The sequence below is a fragment of the Tasmannia lanceolata genome, unplaced genomic scaffold, assembly GCF_043159265.1.
Source record: "Tasmannia lanceolata isolate RefF3 unplaced genomic scaffold, GAP_Taslan_0.1 ptg000015l, whole genome shotgun sequence".
In the NCBI taxonomy this organism is placed as follows: domain Eukaryota; kingdom Viridiplantae; phylum Streptophyta; class Magnoliopsida; order Canellales; family Winteraceae; genus Tasmannia; species Tasmannia lanceolata.
The window spans coordinates 12,674,829-12,692,491 of record NW_027518692.1 but is presented as its reverse complement, the minus strand read 5'-3'; the positions used below and the strand labels follow the sequence as shown (position 1 = coordinate 12,692,491).

The window sequence follows — 17,663 nt, the reverse complement described above, 5'->3', positions numbered from 1 at the left end:
CAAATTTGACATTGAGGGGGATGCTGCCGTTTTCTTTAAAAAAGGGAAAGTGGTCCGTGGGCATTGTTTTTGAAGAGGGCAGCCACCATGGGTTGTTGGTCTACCATGGCAGCCACCAATGTTGACTTCACATCCAACACTTTTTTCATTAAAATTGAAATAGGAGGGATTGAGCTTCTAGCTCAATGGTCAAGGCTTTGCTCGTCAACCTAGAGGTCCGAGGTTAATCCTAGCTTACCTATCAAATAAGGAAAAAAATTGAAATAAGGGGTTCATACACTTTCGTTGAATTCCATTTTAGATTTCCTCAACTCAACTCAACAAAGCTTTTGTCCCAAACTATTTGGGGTCGGCTGAATGAATCCTTTAGAAAAACTTCAGGAAGAATGTGAAAGGAATCTATCCGGCTCTAATCCTGGCTCTAGTTAGGTTCTTCTACGTGGATTCATGTTAGATTACCTATACTCAATTAAATAGGTTTCATAGAAAATGTGCTACCCAAACTGTAGTATCCAAACACCTTTTATTAAAGTTTTTAATGAAATTATATTTTTGTAAATAAAAAGAAAAAAAAATCGGCTTCCAACCAAACAATGTAATCAATCTACACATCAACCTGGATGCCATCCAAAAAGTGTAAAACAATTTCACCACAATCTATTTTAGTTGCAATTTTATTTCAGACGAAATCAAGTTACTCCTGAAATTGAATTACTCACATCCAAATGATCTAGTAATGGGAGTAAATCTATACTAGCTGCAATCTTTTTCAAATAAAATTGAGTTACTCCACTAGTGGTAGTAGGGTTTAGGGTTTAAGCTTTAAGATTTAGGATGAGTTCAGCAAAAAATACAACAAGGCCCCCACATGAATAGATGATCTAAACCCTTATTGTGTTGATCCCTACCATAGATAGGCATGCCCCAAAATGGGTCTTATAGGATAATCCTAGCCCTGCAATTTGTGGAGGTTTTAATGGGCTTACCGAGGGCAAGGACTAACACGTGAATGGTTTAAGACAATCCCATTATTAGAATCTCACAATCCCATTAAAATCTCACAATCCCACGATCCCATTAAAATCTCTCCCTTGCTCTCTCTAGGGCTTCCTCTGGTACTATTTGCAGGTATTTTCTCTTGTTTCTCAAATCTGAAACCCTAGGGAGTTAAGATTTCATTTAACTTTTCCATTCTTTAGATTGAAATACAGAGAATGCACGTTAGGATAATGCCATTAACGAGATAAAAATCCATCAATATGAATCAAGATTGATGGAAGACTACCCAGACATCAATACTTTAATATATGTCATTTCATACCTCAAAATTCCTTAGATTAAAGTATATGCTTTTTATTATACTTTAATTTATTTTGTTTGTGAGTTCAATTTGTTTTTGATCGTGGAAACTCTTTGGTGGGATTTATCCACAAACCAATTCATCCAAAATGATGCTTGTAATGACATTTAATTTTTAAAATTGGCATTGATCGACTTTAAAATTTTGAATTCTTAGATGAACAGATCAGTTCTGTATTTCTGATCTTGTTCCTTGTGTAGGGAATTTGGGTATTAACTAAAATCTAATGACTTGCCAAAACCATGCCTTGATCCCTAATGGCCTGAGCCAAGCATCTTTTACCAATTATAATATTTCCATTGTTCTATGATTGAATATAGTAATGTAAAGGGTTGATTTGTATAAATCCACTTTTTTGTTATTGGGTTTCCAATATTTAAATCCTGAACAGCAGTTTTTTATTGTTTAACAAGGGAAAAGATCACTCTCTGATGTCTAGTGTGGGGAAGTCGACGAACATTTTCTGGCAAGAATGTTCAATCGGAAAACTTGAAAGACAGAAGTTACTCAAGCAAAAAGGATGCGTTGTATGGATTACGGGTCTCAGCGGGTCAGGTTGGTTAATGAAATTATCAGCTCAATCATATTTTCTATTAAGTCTATTACAATGCAAGGGCAGCTGGTGGCGAAGGTTCCCATTCTTTGCTAATTGTTATCGCGTAAAGTTCCATGTCATTTTTATTACAAATCCAGACTCATTTTTTGTACTTCAATGTTCTATGAATTCTATGGGGTTGTATAGTACTATAGTTTGTGCTAAACTACTCAAATGTCTCTCTAGTTTAAGCTATTAGTCATGAGATGTTATATTTGGTTACATTTTGCACAGGCTACATTGTCACTCACTATTGTTATACATGCTTTATTATAGTTAGTTTTCTTTCATGCTTGTCGATCTTGATTATCTATTTGTTTTTATTACTTGTTTAAGCTATTATTTTCATCATGCAGTATATGAGTTATATTTCATTTGCATTAAATTGAAAAAAGCCATTGCTAACTAACATTACATAATATAACGATAAGTTTTGAATAGTAACTATGAACTTATATTTTATATTCTTTACCAGTGTGCATTTTCATTCTTAATATGACAAAACATCATTAAGAGAGAAGAAGAAATAACCAAGGAGAAAACCCTCTTCACTAGTTCTACAAATCCTTTTACCTAATGGTTCTGCCTCTTATTCCCTCCCCTCAGAATTGTGGACTAAACAGATGTCCTTAAGTGGTAAAATAGGGTGTCAGATGCCTTTAGTCCATAATTCTGGGAAGCAACAATAACATTAAGGAAAAGGCTTCACAGAGTGGCAAAGTGATGTAGGCTAGGACGAAGAAGAAGAAGAAGAAGATCAGGAGGAGAACTCAGGTAATAATCTCAATAAAACATCAAAAGTGACAATAAAGTCTATAACTGGCCTATATATAGGCAACCAACAATAATAAAAAGACTAAAACGTCTCTAATATCAATAATAGACCAAAATATCCCTAATAAACCCAAAAGTCCTGCCATTAAAAAACCCAAAAATCCCCAAAATGTCCCTACAAACAATAAATTGATCCCTACGGGGGCTCTTGAGTGCGACCCCGCCTAGAATAAACCCGTAAGGGACGCCTACGATCCCCATCACAAAGGCTATGGCTGATAAGTGATCTGAGAGAGAGAGAGAGAGAGAGAGAGAGAGAGAGAGAGAGAGAGAGAGAGAGAGAGAGAGAGAGAGAGAGAGAGAGAGAGAGAGAGAGAGAGAGAGAGAGAGAGAGAGAGAGAGAATTCTAAGCTTGACCACTTGACCCGTATGCAGTTGGACTTCTTTGGAAATATTGCATTGGGAGCTTGCTATATGGACTTGACCACATTGGAAATCTCTCTTGTGGGAGTTAATTAGGGCTGGCAACGGGGCGGGTCGGGGCCGGATGTTGCATTCCCCGGCCCCTTCCTTGCAGCGGGGAATTTTTCCCGTCCCACACCCATGGGGAATATCCCCTCCCCATCCCCGCCCTGCATCCTTAGGGGACAAAATCCCCCCCCCCCCCCCAACATCAGCCCCTCTTTAATCATTCATACACTACTGATGGGTGCCCCTAATCAAAAGAGGCGGATATATCACTTCCCTTTGTTACTTGTTAGGGTTAAAACTTATAAGGTAAAGTTAAAAAGACCTAAGATGATGTTGGCAGTCCCATGTTTTGATATCTTCAGCTAACTCATCTTGTCTAGTTGTCTTTTAAGTTTTAATTTTAAACACACAAAAATTTGTGCACTTATCAAAATATGGTAGTTCCAAAATCACTAGCCTAAAAGAAAGAAATGCAAATATGAAACTGAAATGTTTAATATTATATTCCCAATCCAGTTCTTACGAAAAAAAAAAAAAAACTAAAGTAAATGGTATTGATTAATGGGTCCGGGGCGGGCCCAACTACATCCCCGTCCTCGCATCGGGGAATTTTTTTAAACCCCCGTCCCCACCCCCATCCCCGGTCAAATCGGGGAATCCCCATGCCGGGCGGGGCTGGGTGGATCCCTTGCTTTCACGGGTGAAATTGCCAGCCCTAGAGTTAATGGCCTAGGAACAACTTGGGGCTGTTTTTTTGTGTGTTTGGCATCAAGAGAACAGTTTTCTTCTCTTGAATCGCATCTTCTCCCTCCAACCTAGTTGGTTTCATTCCAAGAAGAGAGAGAGAGAGAGAGAGAGAGAGAGAGAGAGAGAGAGAGAGAGAGAGAGCCTGTGTTGGGACTTATGCTCTTTCTGTGTTATTGCATTTATTTTTACTACGATTTTTTTTTTGTCGGTCAAAAAGAAAAGGATTTTCGTAATTGCATAAAAGTACTGGAAATAAAACTAGCAAAGTTACAATTCAATAATAATAATAATAATAAAACTAGGAAAATTACATGTCAAAAAACTGCTCAAAACATGGAGATATCTACTGAAATGCTGCAAGACTTCTAACTTCTAATGATTAAATTGGTCTAGTGTATTACAAGAAATCTCCTATCTTAACACAACCTAATAATGAGATCAGCCTTACAGGGAGGTGGACTCCAAACATAAAATTATGCTCATTTAGGTGTATAAATTGAAAGAATTGGATGTTGTAGGTGCAGAATGTTCTTATAATTAGAAAGACAAACCGAGAACCACCAGCAATTCCAAAATCCGTACAACAAAACACTCTAACTTTGAACATAGAATAAGAGTGTGTTTGATCAAATCAATTGTTCCATATTCTTCAGTAGAAGCAACTGATTCAGTGGGGTATTGAACTTTCTCTGTACAGATTTCCAGATTAAGAGGTCCCATAGTGCTAGATCTTCTCGTCAAGTCTTTTTATTCGAGGGAAGGGGAGGGAGTGAATTATCATTATTGAAACTGTAATACTCTGATATGACGGACATGGATTCACCAGGGCTCCAACATTGAGACTAAAATGATATGTTTCACAGGGTACGAGATTGATGTGAGATCCATCTTGAGGTATCTGGATTATTAACGAAGATGTTGAAAATTGATGGAGTTGGACATGTCCCTTGTAGTTTCAAATTTGAATGATGATTAATATTTAAATCCTAAATGTTCCTTATCAATTACACTTAATATAGAACAACACTAGAGGAAACAAATATTTTTCAAATTTATTGACAAATTACACATGCTAATGGAGGATCCATGAACTTAAAAGTATCAGAGCCCTGCTTTTTTAGCTATGCTAATATTAGCTTCATCCTAGTGGTGTCTTTCCCAATTGTCTGTCATGAAAAGGAAAGGCAATTGAAATAAATATAACTTATCCAACACATAATTCTCTATACCATGAGCCCTTATATCAGGGATCAGAACTCAAGTTTGCTCATCAGATCATATAATTGATTTTGCACTTCAGAATGACTTTTTGGGAATCATGTGGTTATATGTTACAGACCTGCTAGTGTCATCCTGCACTGTAATTTTAGAATCATTAAGGCCACTTTTGGAGAATTTATGAATATTTCCTGTGTCTTGTACTTTGTTTTGTTTCCGAGAAATTCTGCTTCTGAGTATCATGCTACTATTATATTTGAAAAATTTTCATATTTTAACTTCCATGTTCAAATTGTGTAGGGAAAAGCACACTTGCATGCACATTAAATCGAGAACTGTACTCTAGAGGAAATCTTAGTTACATCCTTGATGGTGACAATGTTAGGCATGGACTAAACAAGGATCTTTGTTTCAAACCAGAAGATCGTGTGGAAAATATACGCAGGATCGGTAAGTATGGTTGTGTGTAGTATGATTGTTAAGTTCAATCATAGTTTGCTAGGTAGCTAAGCTCATCAATAACCTTAAACACTTGGTTCTTGCTGTAAAAAATCTATTTTAATAAATTCTATGTGCCAAACAAGGTCTTCTTGGTGCTGGGAATGTACTATTTTAGATACTTTTCGTTTTAAATCATTTCTAATTTATTAAAGCCTCAAATTTTAGGGGAAGTGTCAAAGCTGTTTGCAGATTCTGGTTTAATATGCATTGCTAGTTTGATATCTCCATATAGAAAAGACCGTGACGATTGTCGTGCACTTTTGCCAGAAGGAAATTTTATTGAGGTTGGTGGTTCTCATAACTTGTTTATTGCACCTACCTAGAACCTATTTCTTGTAGTTGGAATATCAACTTATGTTTATGTAACAGGTTTTCATGAACATGCCCCTAGAAGTTTGTGAGTCGAGGGACTCGAAAGGCCTTTACAAGCTTGCACGTGCAGGAAAGATCAAAGGTATTCATTTTTCATGATCATTTAATTCAACTCCACTCCCCCAACTTAAATGCATATGGGCATTAAACTTTCTCCCACATTTCCATCAATCCTTATATCCACCAACACAGTTCCATGTGGGCTTTCCCCTACCAAAGAACACAAACTTGAACTGCCAACCCTACAAACTTTTTTGCCCTACTAGCTTGTACATACTCTGCAAACTTAGAAACCCCATTCAATACAGGGAAGCAGTTTGTTAGTGGTAGAGTTAATAAGCACATCTGCACATGACCTTTGCTGAATTTAGGGCTCATGTTAGGAGATTTGTTTGGACTTTGGATTACCTATTGTAAACTTGTGCCAGTACAACTGGCTCTTGTTCCTAAGGTTCCGTTTCTTTCTACATAGGGTGTAAAATTTGTTTTACGCCCATTTTAAATGCAAAAGCAAGACTCTTACGCATATATCGTTACAAGTCTTCCATTTACCCGGGCAAGAAAACCATAGTTGAGCAGTCGGCATAAAAAGTATCAGCTCTATTTCCTCTATGAAAAGGCAGGGAATTGCAAAGTATATGTTCTACCATATTAATATGAAATCAAGTGGTGAGCAATAAATTATTACAGATTTCTATATTGTGGGTATTGCAATTGTGATTTGTAGGCAATAGGCATAATCTCAATATTGTTACGATACTGGGCCAGCAAATGCAAGTAATATTTGATCTGCCCTCCCCCATCAACCAAAATCTCCTAAACTGACATATTTATACTATGCAATACCAACACTGTTTGAATTTATTGTATACAACCCACGTGAACCCTGGCATAAACTGGGCAGAACGTTTCCACCCAAACTCTTTGCTAGGACCTAGGACTTGGGTGAAGACGGAAACGTGGTAGTCATCAAAAAGTGGTTGGGTCGGTTATAAAAAACTGAGATTCAGCTGAACCTCAGCCCAACTCCACTCATCGGATTTTTGGTCAAGTTTTCAAGATTTATTTTCAGTTTTAGCTTTCATCTGATCAGTGAAGTCCTGTTATCAAGTCAATTCATTTATGCAGAAAATCATTGATAAAACAAAATTCTTGATGGATTTTGGTTGTTATAAGGTTCCCACCTCCTGATGGAGTCTGGTTACAGGCATGGTTTTAAATTTCGACCGAAACCGAAATTTGCCGAAATTTGGAATTTCGTTAATTTTTGCCGAAATTTCTAGAAAATGTATATATATATATATATATATATATATATATGAGGAATAAGATTGTACGCTCGACCGTACCTAAAGTTAGGTACGGTAGAGTGCCAAATCACATGGGTCCCACATTTTTGGTGAGCATCTAAACCATTCATTTGCAAGGCCCCATCATAGATAGGGTGCATACCAAAAATCAGCTCCATAGGATCATCCTAACCCATCCATTTGTGGAGGCCAAAATGGACAGACAGTGTTTGTCCACAAATCTGCCCATTTTGGCCTCCAGTTTTGGAGGGGTTAGGATGATTCAATGGTGCTGATTTTTGGTATGCACCCTATCTATGATGGAGCCTTGCAAATGAATGGTTTAGATGCCCACCAAAAATGGGGGACCCACCAAAAATGGGGGACCCATGTGATTTGGCACTCTACCGTACCTAACTTTAGGTACGGTCGAGCGTACAATCCTTTTCCTCATATATATATATATATATATTTTTTTTTTAATATTACAAAATTTCGGTATTTCAGTCCGAAATTGCGGTATTTCGGTCCGAAATTAATTAAATAATATTTTTTAACTATTACCAAATTTCGGATTTCGGTGGGGTCAGAAATAGGTACCGAAACTGAAATTTAAAACCTTGGTTACAGGTTTTTGATTTCTTGTAATTAATGTAGTCTTTCTTCTTTGTCTTCTAGTCCATTGATGCAGTTTATTGAATCCGACATATCAATTTCCCCTACGACAACTACTGAGCGTCCCCCCCGGGCGCGCGCTCGCACATGAGTATCTTGATAGTGAAGATTGATAAAAGAATAATTCGTGATGGATTTTTGTTCTCTGAATCTTAGTTGTTCCCACATCCTACCTCATGATGGGATACTGGTTACTGGTACTTGTGTTCTGGTCAATGGATGTGTGTTTTTTCTGTTTTTTTTCCCGGTGTACTAGTTAATTAATGCAATTTACTGAATCTGAAACTTCATTTGAGACATGTTATGGATTAGGACAAACTATTGTGTTTTTCCTAGATACGTAGATATGATGCATCAGAGTCTCCCTTGTCATAAAAACGAGAACCCAGTATCTCGTTTTATTGTTTTTCTCTCTCCCTGAGTCAAATGTTTTGTAGACATTTATGAAAAGTGAGAGAACAGTTCTTTCTAGGAGTTTAATATGATATCATCTCCTTAAATTTAGGGAAATTAGTGCAGCTTGATGCCCCTTATCTCTTTTATAATCTAGATGACAGTTACTCTTCCTTCTGTAATTTTGGAGTCTAACATATAAGACTGAGTAAATCTGGATGACATTTACTCTTCTGTTATTTTGGAGTCTAATATATTAGGCCCAGTAAATCGTACACTAAAAACAACTGTATATTCAAAAGGTAATACCCATTGGCAACTCATTCTCACTGCAACTGAATACTGTCAATTGCATGCATCGCGTGAAAAGAGGCAAAGAAGCTTTGTCCACTTCAGGTCTGGTTTTATATCCTTGATATTGTAGGGATAGGCAGTTGAAGTGGTTTCTATCTAATACATGAAAATTTGAGTTGGTTGAGAACCATTCAGAAAAAAAAAAAAGAGTTGGTAGAGAGTCTCATTACCCTAACATTATCCATATCAATGGAGGAAAGTACGATAAAGAATATCAAGGGGACTCAAGATTTTTAAGACCAAAATTCTATTGTTGCCAAATGGGGGATAGGATTCTTCTAAAAGTAAGTGGTGATGCATTTTGCATTCTGTGATCAGATAAATAAATTGATGAGAAAATGAGATCATTAAGACTCTTCACAAATCCAAAACCAAAAACCCATATCTTGTTCTGTGGTTTCTCATTTCTGAGTGACTTTTGAAGTCCACTAGGGCCAACAAAATCCGGGTGGTTGTTGGCTAGTGATAAAAAGGAATGGCTTGGTCTCCTCTGGTTTTGGTTCCTAACTGGCATTTCAGTTTTCTTGCCTAAAGGGACTGCACGCCATGCTGTTATGTGTCGTCAGTTTTTTGAGTAAATCTTATCTAACCAGTATACATACTAAAATAGAGTGTCAGTAAAACAATGCCAATTTCGTATGTTCTGAAATGTTGGATGAGTATTGTTTTAATGTTGGAAATGATTATTGTTTAATCACCATTGTAATTGGAAGTTTGAATCATTAGATTATAAATTGTTCAGTTGCTTTAAGTATTTTAATAGACGTTGGATGAATATTGCTTTAATGTTGGCAATGATTATTGTTTAATCACCATTGTAATTGGAAGTTTGAATCATTGGATTATAAATTGTTCAGTTGCTTGAAGTATTTTAATAGAGGTTGGATGAGTATTGTTTTATATATTTCCCCTTACGTTCCCTTCTCTGAAGCAAAACAAAAATGTGTTTTCAGGCAGCTAAGGGCGTGTTCGGCAACTATTCTTTGACGGGATGTTCCCCTTTTTTGAGGCTGAGAATGGGGAAAGCCAAAAAAATCTCAATAATCTCGTTCGGCTGTGACCCGAAACTGCCCGTTTCTAAAATATCAGCTACTTTTTCAACTAAAAAATAGGATTCTTCAAACAAAAATATCCTCTTCTAAAGATTCTCATCACTCCGTTTCTCGCCCGTTTAATCGGGCGTAAATGAGAAGCCTTGCCGAACGTGCCCTAATAGTTTGCATTCATTTTTCTAATTTTCTAATTACTTTACAGGTTTTACTGGAATAGATGATCCGTATGAGCCACCATTGAATTGTGAGGTACATCTTTTCAAAACTTTGCAAACTAATGGACTCTTTCACACACAAATGAACTTGTAAAGACTTTGAAATAATGCATGTCACTACATAGTTATGTTTTTGTTGAACACATATGCTTGACAGTGCACTTTTTTTTTTTTGGAAATTTGACAAAATATATTTATACTATGAGAATTACATTGGGGACCAGAGGTCCCAATTTGCATTTACATAGTATGATTAATCAGGAGTATACTCCTGACCTAAAGATAAAACAAAAAGAACTATTCTTAGTTACATCGTGACAAGCTTGATCTGACGGATCTCCTAATCAAACAACCTCCAGATCCACTACTAAAATTTCTTCTCTCCGAACCTCCTGAGGGCAACAAAAGGCTCTAGGGAAGGATATCACCCAAAGCGAATGACCCTAAAGTCTCTCAAGCTAAGGGGAATCAACTTCCAAGCGAATGCTCAACAGCTTCCAATTAAAGATTAGTGCCTAGAACCATGGTTTTAAATTTCGGCCGAAATTTTGGATTTCAGTTGGGATCGAAATCTGAAAATTTCGGATTCCGGTTTGGATGTCAGCCAAAATTGTGTCATTTTGACCGAACCGAAATGACCGAAATTTGAAAAAAAAAATACTGAAATTTAAATCCATGCCTAGAACGGCCACATGTATTGAAGCATAGTGAAGATCTTCATCGTGTCCTTCGCTCACATGCTACCTCCAGAGTAATAAAATCCACCTTCTTAAAAAACTAAACACCTTATAAGTTAACCAACCATCTTCTTTCTGACCACACGGTTCCCATCATTTTAACAACCTTGCCCTGTAACTACCACCATCTTTTAAGTCTATTCTTCGCACAAAAAAACCTCTCATCACTTATAAAAGAAAAACTATGCCACCACAATCCAAAACGCTGCACTAACTATCTGTTTCCCAGCATGCCCATAATATCAACAACCTAAAAAAAGATCACAAAAAAGCCAAAAGCTAACACCAAACCTAAAAAGCTGACTATCTACAAGAGAGGGGTTGGATGATAGTTCCTTTAGGGTTCATGACTCTCGGCCTCCTCAGCATCAACCCGCTTCCCAGGCTCCTGTTCACTATGGTTCTCCCTTTTTTCTTTCAGATCTCTTATTGCCATACCCACAACCTTTTTTTTTTTTGGTAGCTTCAAGGTCATCGTCATAGCCTATCCCAAAGACATCTCCGTAGCCAACATTTCATCAAATTCCTCAGAGGAATAACCATTTTCCTCTACCCCCCTGGATATTCCTCAATGATTTTGTTTTTATCTCTGCCTTCTTCTCCCTTTCCCAACCGTTCTCGAACTTCCTAACTTACTTCCCTATCCAGCGAATCTCGGGACTCTTTAGATTCCTCTACAGAAGCTGCCACCAGTTTTTCTAACCTTTCTATCTCTACCGCCTTCTCCTCCTCCCACCACCGTCAACGAATCCTCCTTTCATCGCCTAAATCATCCTTGAAGTGAGGGAGCTTATAGACGGGAACATATGCACTCTTAACATGTGTCTTTCCTGATACTTTTATGAACTCCTCCATGTTCTCCCTTGCATCATTTTTGAATTGCTTCCACTGTTTTTTCCAAATCCCCATCGAAATTTCTCTTAGTGGGAAATTCCTCTGAAGCCATGTTCTCGCCGTACTCCAACTCCTTAAGTAGTTCAAGGTCCTCAACAACGAAGGAGCTGGCCTTCCTCTTCCTGATACTGGATCCTTCTACACCAGACATGTTGGGAGAGAGCGGTTTATCAAAATCTTTCAGAAAAAGTTTAACTTCGGAGGTTAAATCTTTCTTATTGATTTCTTCTTTCTTAAGACGGCCCAAGAGCCTCCTTTTAAACAGGGAAAGACTGCCTTTAGTGGCCAATAAATGTGACTCGACATGCGAGCCTCGACCAGCGTGACCGACCTTACCAACATGTGACAATTGCTTATCAGAGGGGTATTGATACAAAACCCATTGTCCTAACATTTATTAGATTTCAAATCCCTCAATCTTCCTTTGTACTTTTTGTTCCCATTAAAAAATCAATTTTTAAATTTGATGGCCTTTCCATCTACTGCCGACTGCAGATTGAAACTGTCAGAAATATCTTTTCTGATAGCTTTCCCCATGAGGCCATGTGTCTCAGCATTTAAGGATTTCTGAATCGCTCCTTTTCCATGACCGTCTATCTTCCCTCTCAATGATGATTTCTTACTTTTTACTTTTCCTGACGACTTTTCCATTCCCAAAGCGGAAGGAAATTCAAAAAACGTTAAGGGCCCATCCAACGGCTCCCTAGCGATGGTATTGACAATTTACCCTCAGGATTTTCCAGAGGAGTTCCTTCCTTTTCCAGGGAATTATCTTTCTCCGGCGACTTTTCATCGGAGACTTGATTTTCAGGTCCCTTGTGAGAAACTGAATTATCTTTGGCAGTGGAATCCCCTACCACCAACAAATCTACTATAGATATTTTTTTGAAACGGTAGAATTAAACTCCTCAGCTACCGCCTTAACTCCCACCGGATAGATATTGGACTCTACCTTTGACAGTGCACTCATCCATGTGGGAATAAACTCATTGCATTTAGATTTCTAGATTCTATTATAGGAACTATGTGATCTCACAAGCCAATTACACTCCTATGAACTTGATTATCTTGAAAGATCCTTAATCAATTGAAGGCTTCCCCTTTGGGCTTTGGGTGTCAGGTCTGGGAAATTTGGGATGTTAGTTGGCCTGTTGGCAAGTATCATTTTTCCTTTTGTTGGAATTACTAAATCGGAAAAATGGGTAGTTAATCATTGACAAATGAGGTACGCTACTGAATAAAAATTGGTGGATACTTTTCCTATGAATATGGGTATTGCAGCCTTGCAACCAGTGAGATGAACTTTACATCCCTCTTAGATGATTTTTTTGGAATGATGATGAAACTTTATTAAAGAGGAAGAGAGAGAACAATCCCTCTAAGTACGTGCATCCTTCCTAGACGTTATTCACTAAAGAATGGAACTATTAAGGGAAACATTATTCCGGTATTCAATTATTATTGATTGTTGTCCACTCCAAGGGCTCAAGCTGTATTTCTGCACAGTTTTCGTAATTGTACAAGTTCTTGACTTGGTAAATGGTACTCGAATCATATTGTTATACTATTTGACATTCAGATTGAGAACTAATATTGTAAGCCCAATGGTTCCCACCTTGGCAATTCCCATCGTATTTTGATGATTCCAATACACAAGTGATTTATGATCACTAATGTGTTTGATTGTCTAAGTTGTAGATCATAATTGCTTAAAGACATCATTGCTTGGATTAAGGCCAAAGAAGCTCGCATTGGACCGCTTATGAAGGCCAAAGACATCGGAGATCCAAGACAAATGAAGACTTGAAGAATCGCATTGAAGATCGAAGTCAATTTAGATTGTATAAAATCCAATCTTAGTTTTAGATTTTAAGAGGCATAATTAAGTTTATCTCACACTCCCTAAATGTATAAGAGATTGTCCTTGTGGTGTTCCAACACCTTGGAACCCTCATAGCAATCCCAAGTTGGTGAGAAATTGGAAGCCCAAAAACAGAAGTGAAAAATCTGCTAAACATAGGCTTCTCGGAACTCCGAGAGAATTCTCGGAGCTCCGAGCTCGGAACTCCGAGAAATCTCTCGGAGCTCCGAGAAATGGTCCAGTAGACTTTTTCCAAGTTCTGTTTGTATTCCCGGAACTCCGAGATTTTTTCTCGAAACTCCAAGAATTCTCGGAACTCCGAGAAATATGCTCGGAACTCCGAGAACACTATAACGGTCATATTTTGAGCCGTTGGGAATTTTGCTGGAATTACCACAATGCCATTGAACGGTCATATTTTGGTTTTCCTATATATATGGGCATTCTAAACTTCAAGAACATCAATCCTAACACTCTAAAAACCTACTTGAACATCCATAGAGTGAATCAAACTTGTTTATGCCTCTCATCATCTAAAGATTAGGATTTGGATCATAGGCTCAATTTGTACATCTTCTACATTTTGGAAACCCTTGTGAGGGATTGTTTTTTGTTCTTTCTTTCTTTTCAAGAACTTGTATTGGGCGAGTGTTCGGAGAAGCGTAGCCCACTCTCCGTGGTGAAGATTGCCACCAAGGTTAAAGGCGGTTGGAATTGTGTAATCGGCATTGATCTTCGCCGAGGTTAAGAAGATCACTTAGTGAAGCCATCAACGGGTCTTTGTTGGTGGAGTGGAGTAGGCCTCGCGTTTTGAGGACCGAACCACTTTAAATCTCGGGTGCACTCTCTCTTGAACTCTAGCTCTTTATTTTTGCATTGCACCTCTAGATTTAACTTGTGTGCTTAAATTTCATTGTTGATCTCTTAATTTCCAAATTAGGTTTGAGTTTTTCAAAAGGTTAAAACTTGCTAAGCAACCTAATAATTTTCACTCCTCATAGTTGCCATCTTGGGACCACCCTTGGAATTTCAAATATTAACTGGAATATTTAAAATTTATGGGACTGTTTCATTGACTCAATTGATCATTTATTTGTGTCAAAATTTTCTCTCAAACTTTCTAGATAAATTAAATTTTTTGATATTGAATAAAATATTAATGGTATTGGCACCTTTGATTGGTTGCCATTGGAGACCAGTGAGGGAAAAACACAGGGAATGGGAAATGCCCCTTATTTAAATTTGAAATGCTAGTTTCTGTAAATACTTGAATTTTTTTTGGGTTTAATAGGATACACATTTTATGTTTTCTTTAGAAAATGCTGGCTTATTTAGAAAATCTGGTAGCCTGACCTGATTTAGAAGCTTTCTCCTTTGCGGATGGGGCAGTTCAGCGTTTTTCCTGGATGGAAACATCAACATAAATACCTATAAAATCCATATGGTCTTATTCACTATAACTTTTGAGTGTTGTTGAAAATGGCTCTACAAAAAGTTGGGAGTGGATGCCAGCCAATCCATTTTTTGCCAAGCATCTCTCCATGTTAGCCCCGAATGTGTTGCATGACATAAAAAAATTCATACTATAATACTATACTTATCCGGTGTGGGAGTGGATGCCAGCCAAACCTGGAAGACTAATTTCTTACCTCTTGCAACACATCCAAAGTTCCATTAAAAAAATTCCAAAACGTCCAAAGCTATTCTACTTGTATATTCACCAATATTTGCACAAAGATAGATTCATTTTGCTTGATATACTTTAGCAGTTGCAACACTTCAAAGCTATATGTTGACATTTTGGTATGTTCACTTCTCTTCATGCAAAGCAACATATTCAAAGCTATGCGTATTTACGAATGCTTTCTTGGTGGGTACATTCACAGAGGTTTTAAATTTTGGTTTCGGTTGGCACGGAAATGGAAACATTTCAATTTCGGTTGAAATCTCGGTGGAAATCCTGTAAAATCTCGGTGGAAATCCTGTAAAATCTCGGAAATATCTGCAAATGATAGAATTTCAAGATGAAACTTCAGGAAATGCTAGAATTAGCACAAATTCACATGTACAGTAATTCATATAGATATTCATACATAATGCATGCACCACATTGCACATGCAATTCATATAAATATAAATATATAATTATGTAATACATACAAATATAGTATGCTGCTATTACACTTGTGATTTTGGTTTAAGCATTTCGGTGGAAATTTAAAACCATGACATTCACCGGTGTTTATATAATGATAAGATTCATTTGCACCATGTCACTTACTACTGAATGGCAACTTATAGAACTCTACCATGAGTCAGCATTTTGATCCTCTAAATATGGCAACATATGTCAAGAATAATTAGCTATATTTCATTTTTTAGTAATTTCTGCTGCTTAAAAAATTAAAATTTGCCCAAGGTTCTGCTTGTTATTCATATGTACTTCGTATTTATGTGTTTAGGTTCACTATGTTTCAATATTTTTAGCTCATGGGTTACATGGGTCTAGATGCTAATGGGTTTTCGATTACACCTTCGCTCACATGCTCAATATCTCATGACTGAAAACTCCTCATACAACATTACGACATAGTGAAACCAATGCTTTCTATCTGTCAAAGAAAAAAAACGAAAGAACCAGTGCCTGCTAAACAAATACATTATGTATTGCAGCTTTTGTTACAGAGTGAGTTATTTGATTATCTCCTTTTATAATTATATGCATGAGAGTATATGTTATGCTATTTATAATACATAGTGGGCTTCTGAAGTTGATTTGTTGTACACCCTGGCTCTCTATACCCGTGCCTAGCTTCTACCTGTTTATGTATCTCGGTATCATATGCACTGGTTTCTCATGCAGTTTGAAATACGATTATCTAATCAAATCAGCTAATATATGTTGAATGAAAACATGAATTGGTTTTTATCAGATAGAGATACAACAAATAGATGGCCTTTGTCCTACTCCGTCTTCCATGGCAGGGCAAGTTGTTTCTTACTTGGATGAGAAGGGCTTTCTTCAAGAGTAATTATCCATCCTCTATTCACATTCCTTCCATCTTTCGTACTTCCGTAAGTTCTTCTTTCGCTGCAACCTATACCATGGGTGTGATTTTATGGCTCTATTTGCTTCAACACTTGTGAGCAGTTACTAATTTATTCATTACTTATTTATCACAGGGAAATATTTCATCTGAAAATTGGTTCTTGTTTAGCTATTAATGTAGAGTTTGAACATATTATTGACATTGCAAGTTGTTTTTGAACCTTATGAAAACCTTATGAAGAGGCCAATAGTTTAAAAACTGAGTCAGCTAGTCTTACTCATGGCTGTTGAGCTGAGAGTTTCTCGTTTATTTTTATTTTCTCTTAATTGATTTAGAACCCAAGTTTTGTTTTGTAGAAAGTGCTGGAGATTCTGTAGTTCTGAGATAAAACTCAAACCCAAGAGCTAACTGAATTTCGAGGGTGAAAGTAGGGTCTGGTTGAGCTTCTGCTGAAAAATGATTTGAATTCGATTCCCAATAGCAGGTAAGAGCTTGAACTGATGAACCCAAAAACCTGGAAGACAGTTCAAGTCATGTAATTGTAATGTAATAAGGCGCTCCTAAGACATTACAATGGGTTCCACCTTTTGATTGATCTGAACGGTCTATCTAATAGGCCTTTCTGTGGATCTCATCTGACTGAAAACTCACTCCAATCATACATTCCTGACAGCCAATAATGTGCAGTTTTAGTTGTTGAATTTGAACCATGGGCCTTTCTTTGAATCTCATATGCAGTTAGGTTTTTTTTTTTTTTTTTGCCATCCATTTTCAGCAACAAAAGTACATATTATTTGATATTACGTTTAGATGATTGAATTGATTTTTGTCGTCACAGCTAATCCAAAGCAAGGACTATCAGATGGATGGTTCTGATCAACCATAGCTGGTACCCAGTGCACCAAAGTGGGTGGGCCTCATTGTATTTCAATGAGGTTACAACCTGCTGACCCATTTCTTGTGCACTTTTTATAGGCATGAAATTTAATAAAAACAAAAAAAAATGTTGGGTGACAATTGTCGCCCCCAATTGAAAAACACTTATCAATCTCTTATCCAATAAGGTGGACAAATTGGGAAAGGGACCCGGCACAAATTGCCCATG

At 37.2% G+C, this 17,663-nt stretch overlaps 1 protein-coding gene across 3 annotated transcripts; it reads left to right on the top strand.

Moving 5' to 3' along the window:
- Positions 1-975: 975 nt before the first annotated feature.
- LOC143845458 (adenylyl-sulfate kinase 3-like) lies at positions 976-17,284 on the top strand. Of its 3 annotated transcripts, none has more exons than XR_013234416.1 (8): positions 976-1,128; positions 1,774-1,915; positions 5,466-5,615; positions 5,832-5,950; positions 6,036-6,120; positions 9,703-9,837; positions 10,004-10,050; positions 16,442-16,528. XR_013234416.1 is itself a non-coding variant. In XM_077353813.1 (8 exons), the coding sequence occupies exons 2-7, from the start codon at positions 1,792-1,794 to the stop codon at positions 16,538-16,540; spliced, it is 624 nt and encodes a 207-aa protein (XP_077209928.1). In that variant the 5' UTR covers positions 976-1,128; positions 1,774-1,791; the 3' UTR covers positions 16,541-16,583; positions 16,915-17,284. The 3 variants fall into 3 exon arrangements, 2 of the variants coding, with proteins under 2 accessions (XP_077209928.1, XP_077209927.1); XM_077353813.1 differs by lacking the exon at positions 9,703-9,837 and adding an exon at positions 16,915-17,284 and having other exon boundaries at positions 16,442-16,583; XM_077353812.1 differs by lacking the exon at positions 9,703-9,837 and adding an exon at positions 16,692-16,816 and having other exon boundaries at positions 16,442-16,583.
- Positions 17,285-17,663: the final 379 nt, after the last annotated feature.

What these genes read in the sequence shown, in the direction of transcription:
- LOC143845458 (XM_077353813.1), top strand. Translation starts at nt 1,792, where the DNA reads ATGTCTAGTGTGGGGAAGTCGACGAACATTTTCTGGCAAGAATGTTCA. An exon ending in TACGGGTCTCAGCGGGTCAG is followed by an intron (nt 1,916 to 5,465) that starts GTTGGTTAATGA and finishes CAAATTGTGTAG; the next exon opens with GGAAAAGCACACTTGCATGC. An exon ending in AGCCACCATTGAATTGTGAG is followed by an intron (nt 10,051 to 16,441) that starts GTACATCTTTTC and finishes GGTTTTTATCAG; the next exon opens with ATAGAGATACAACAAATAGA.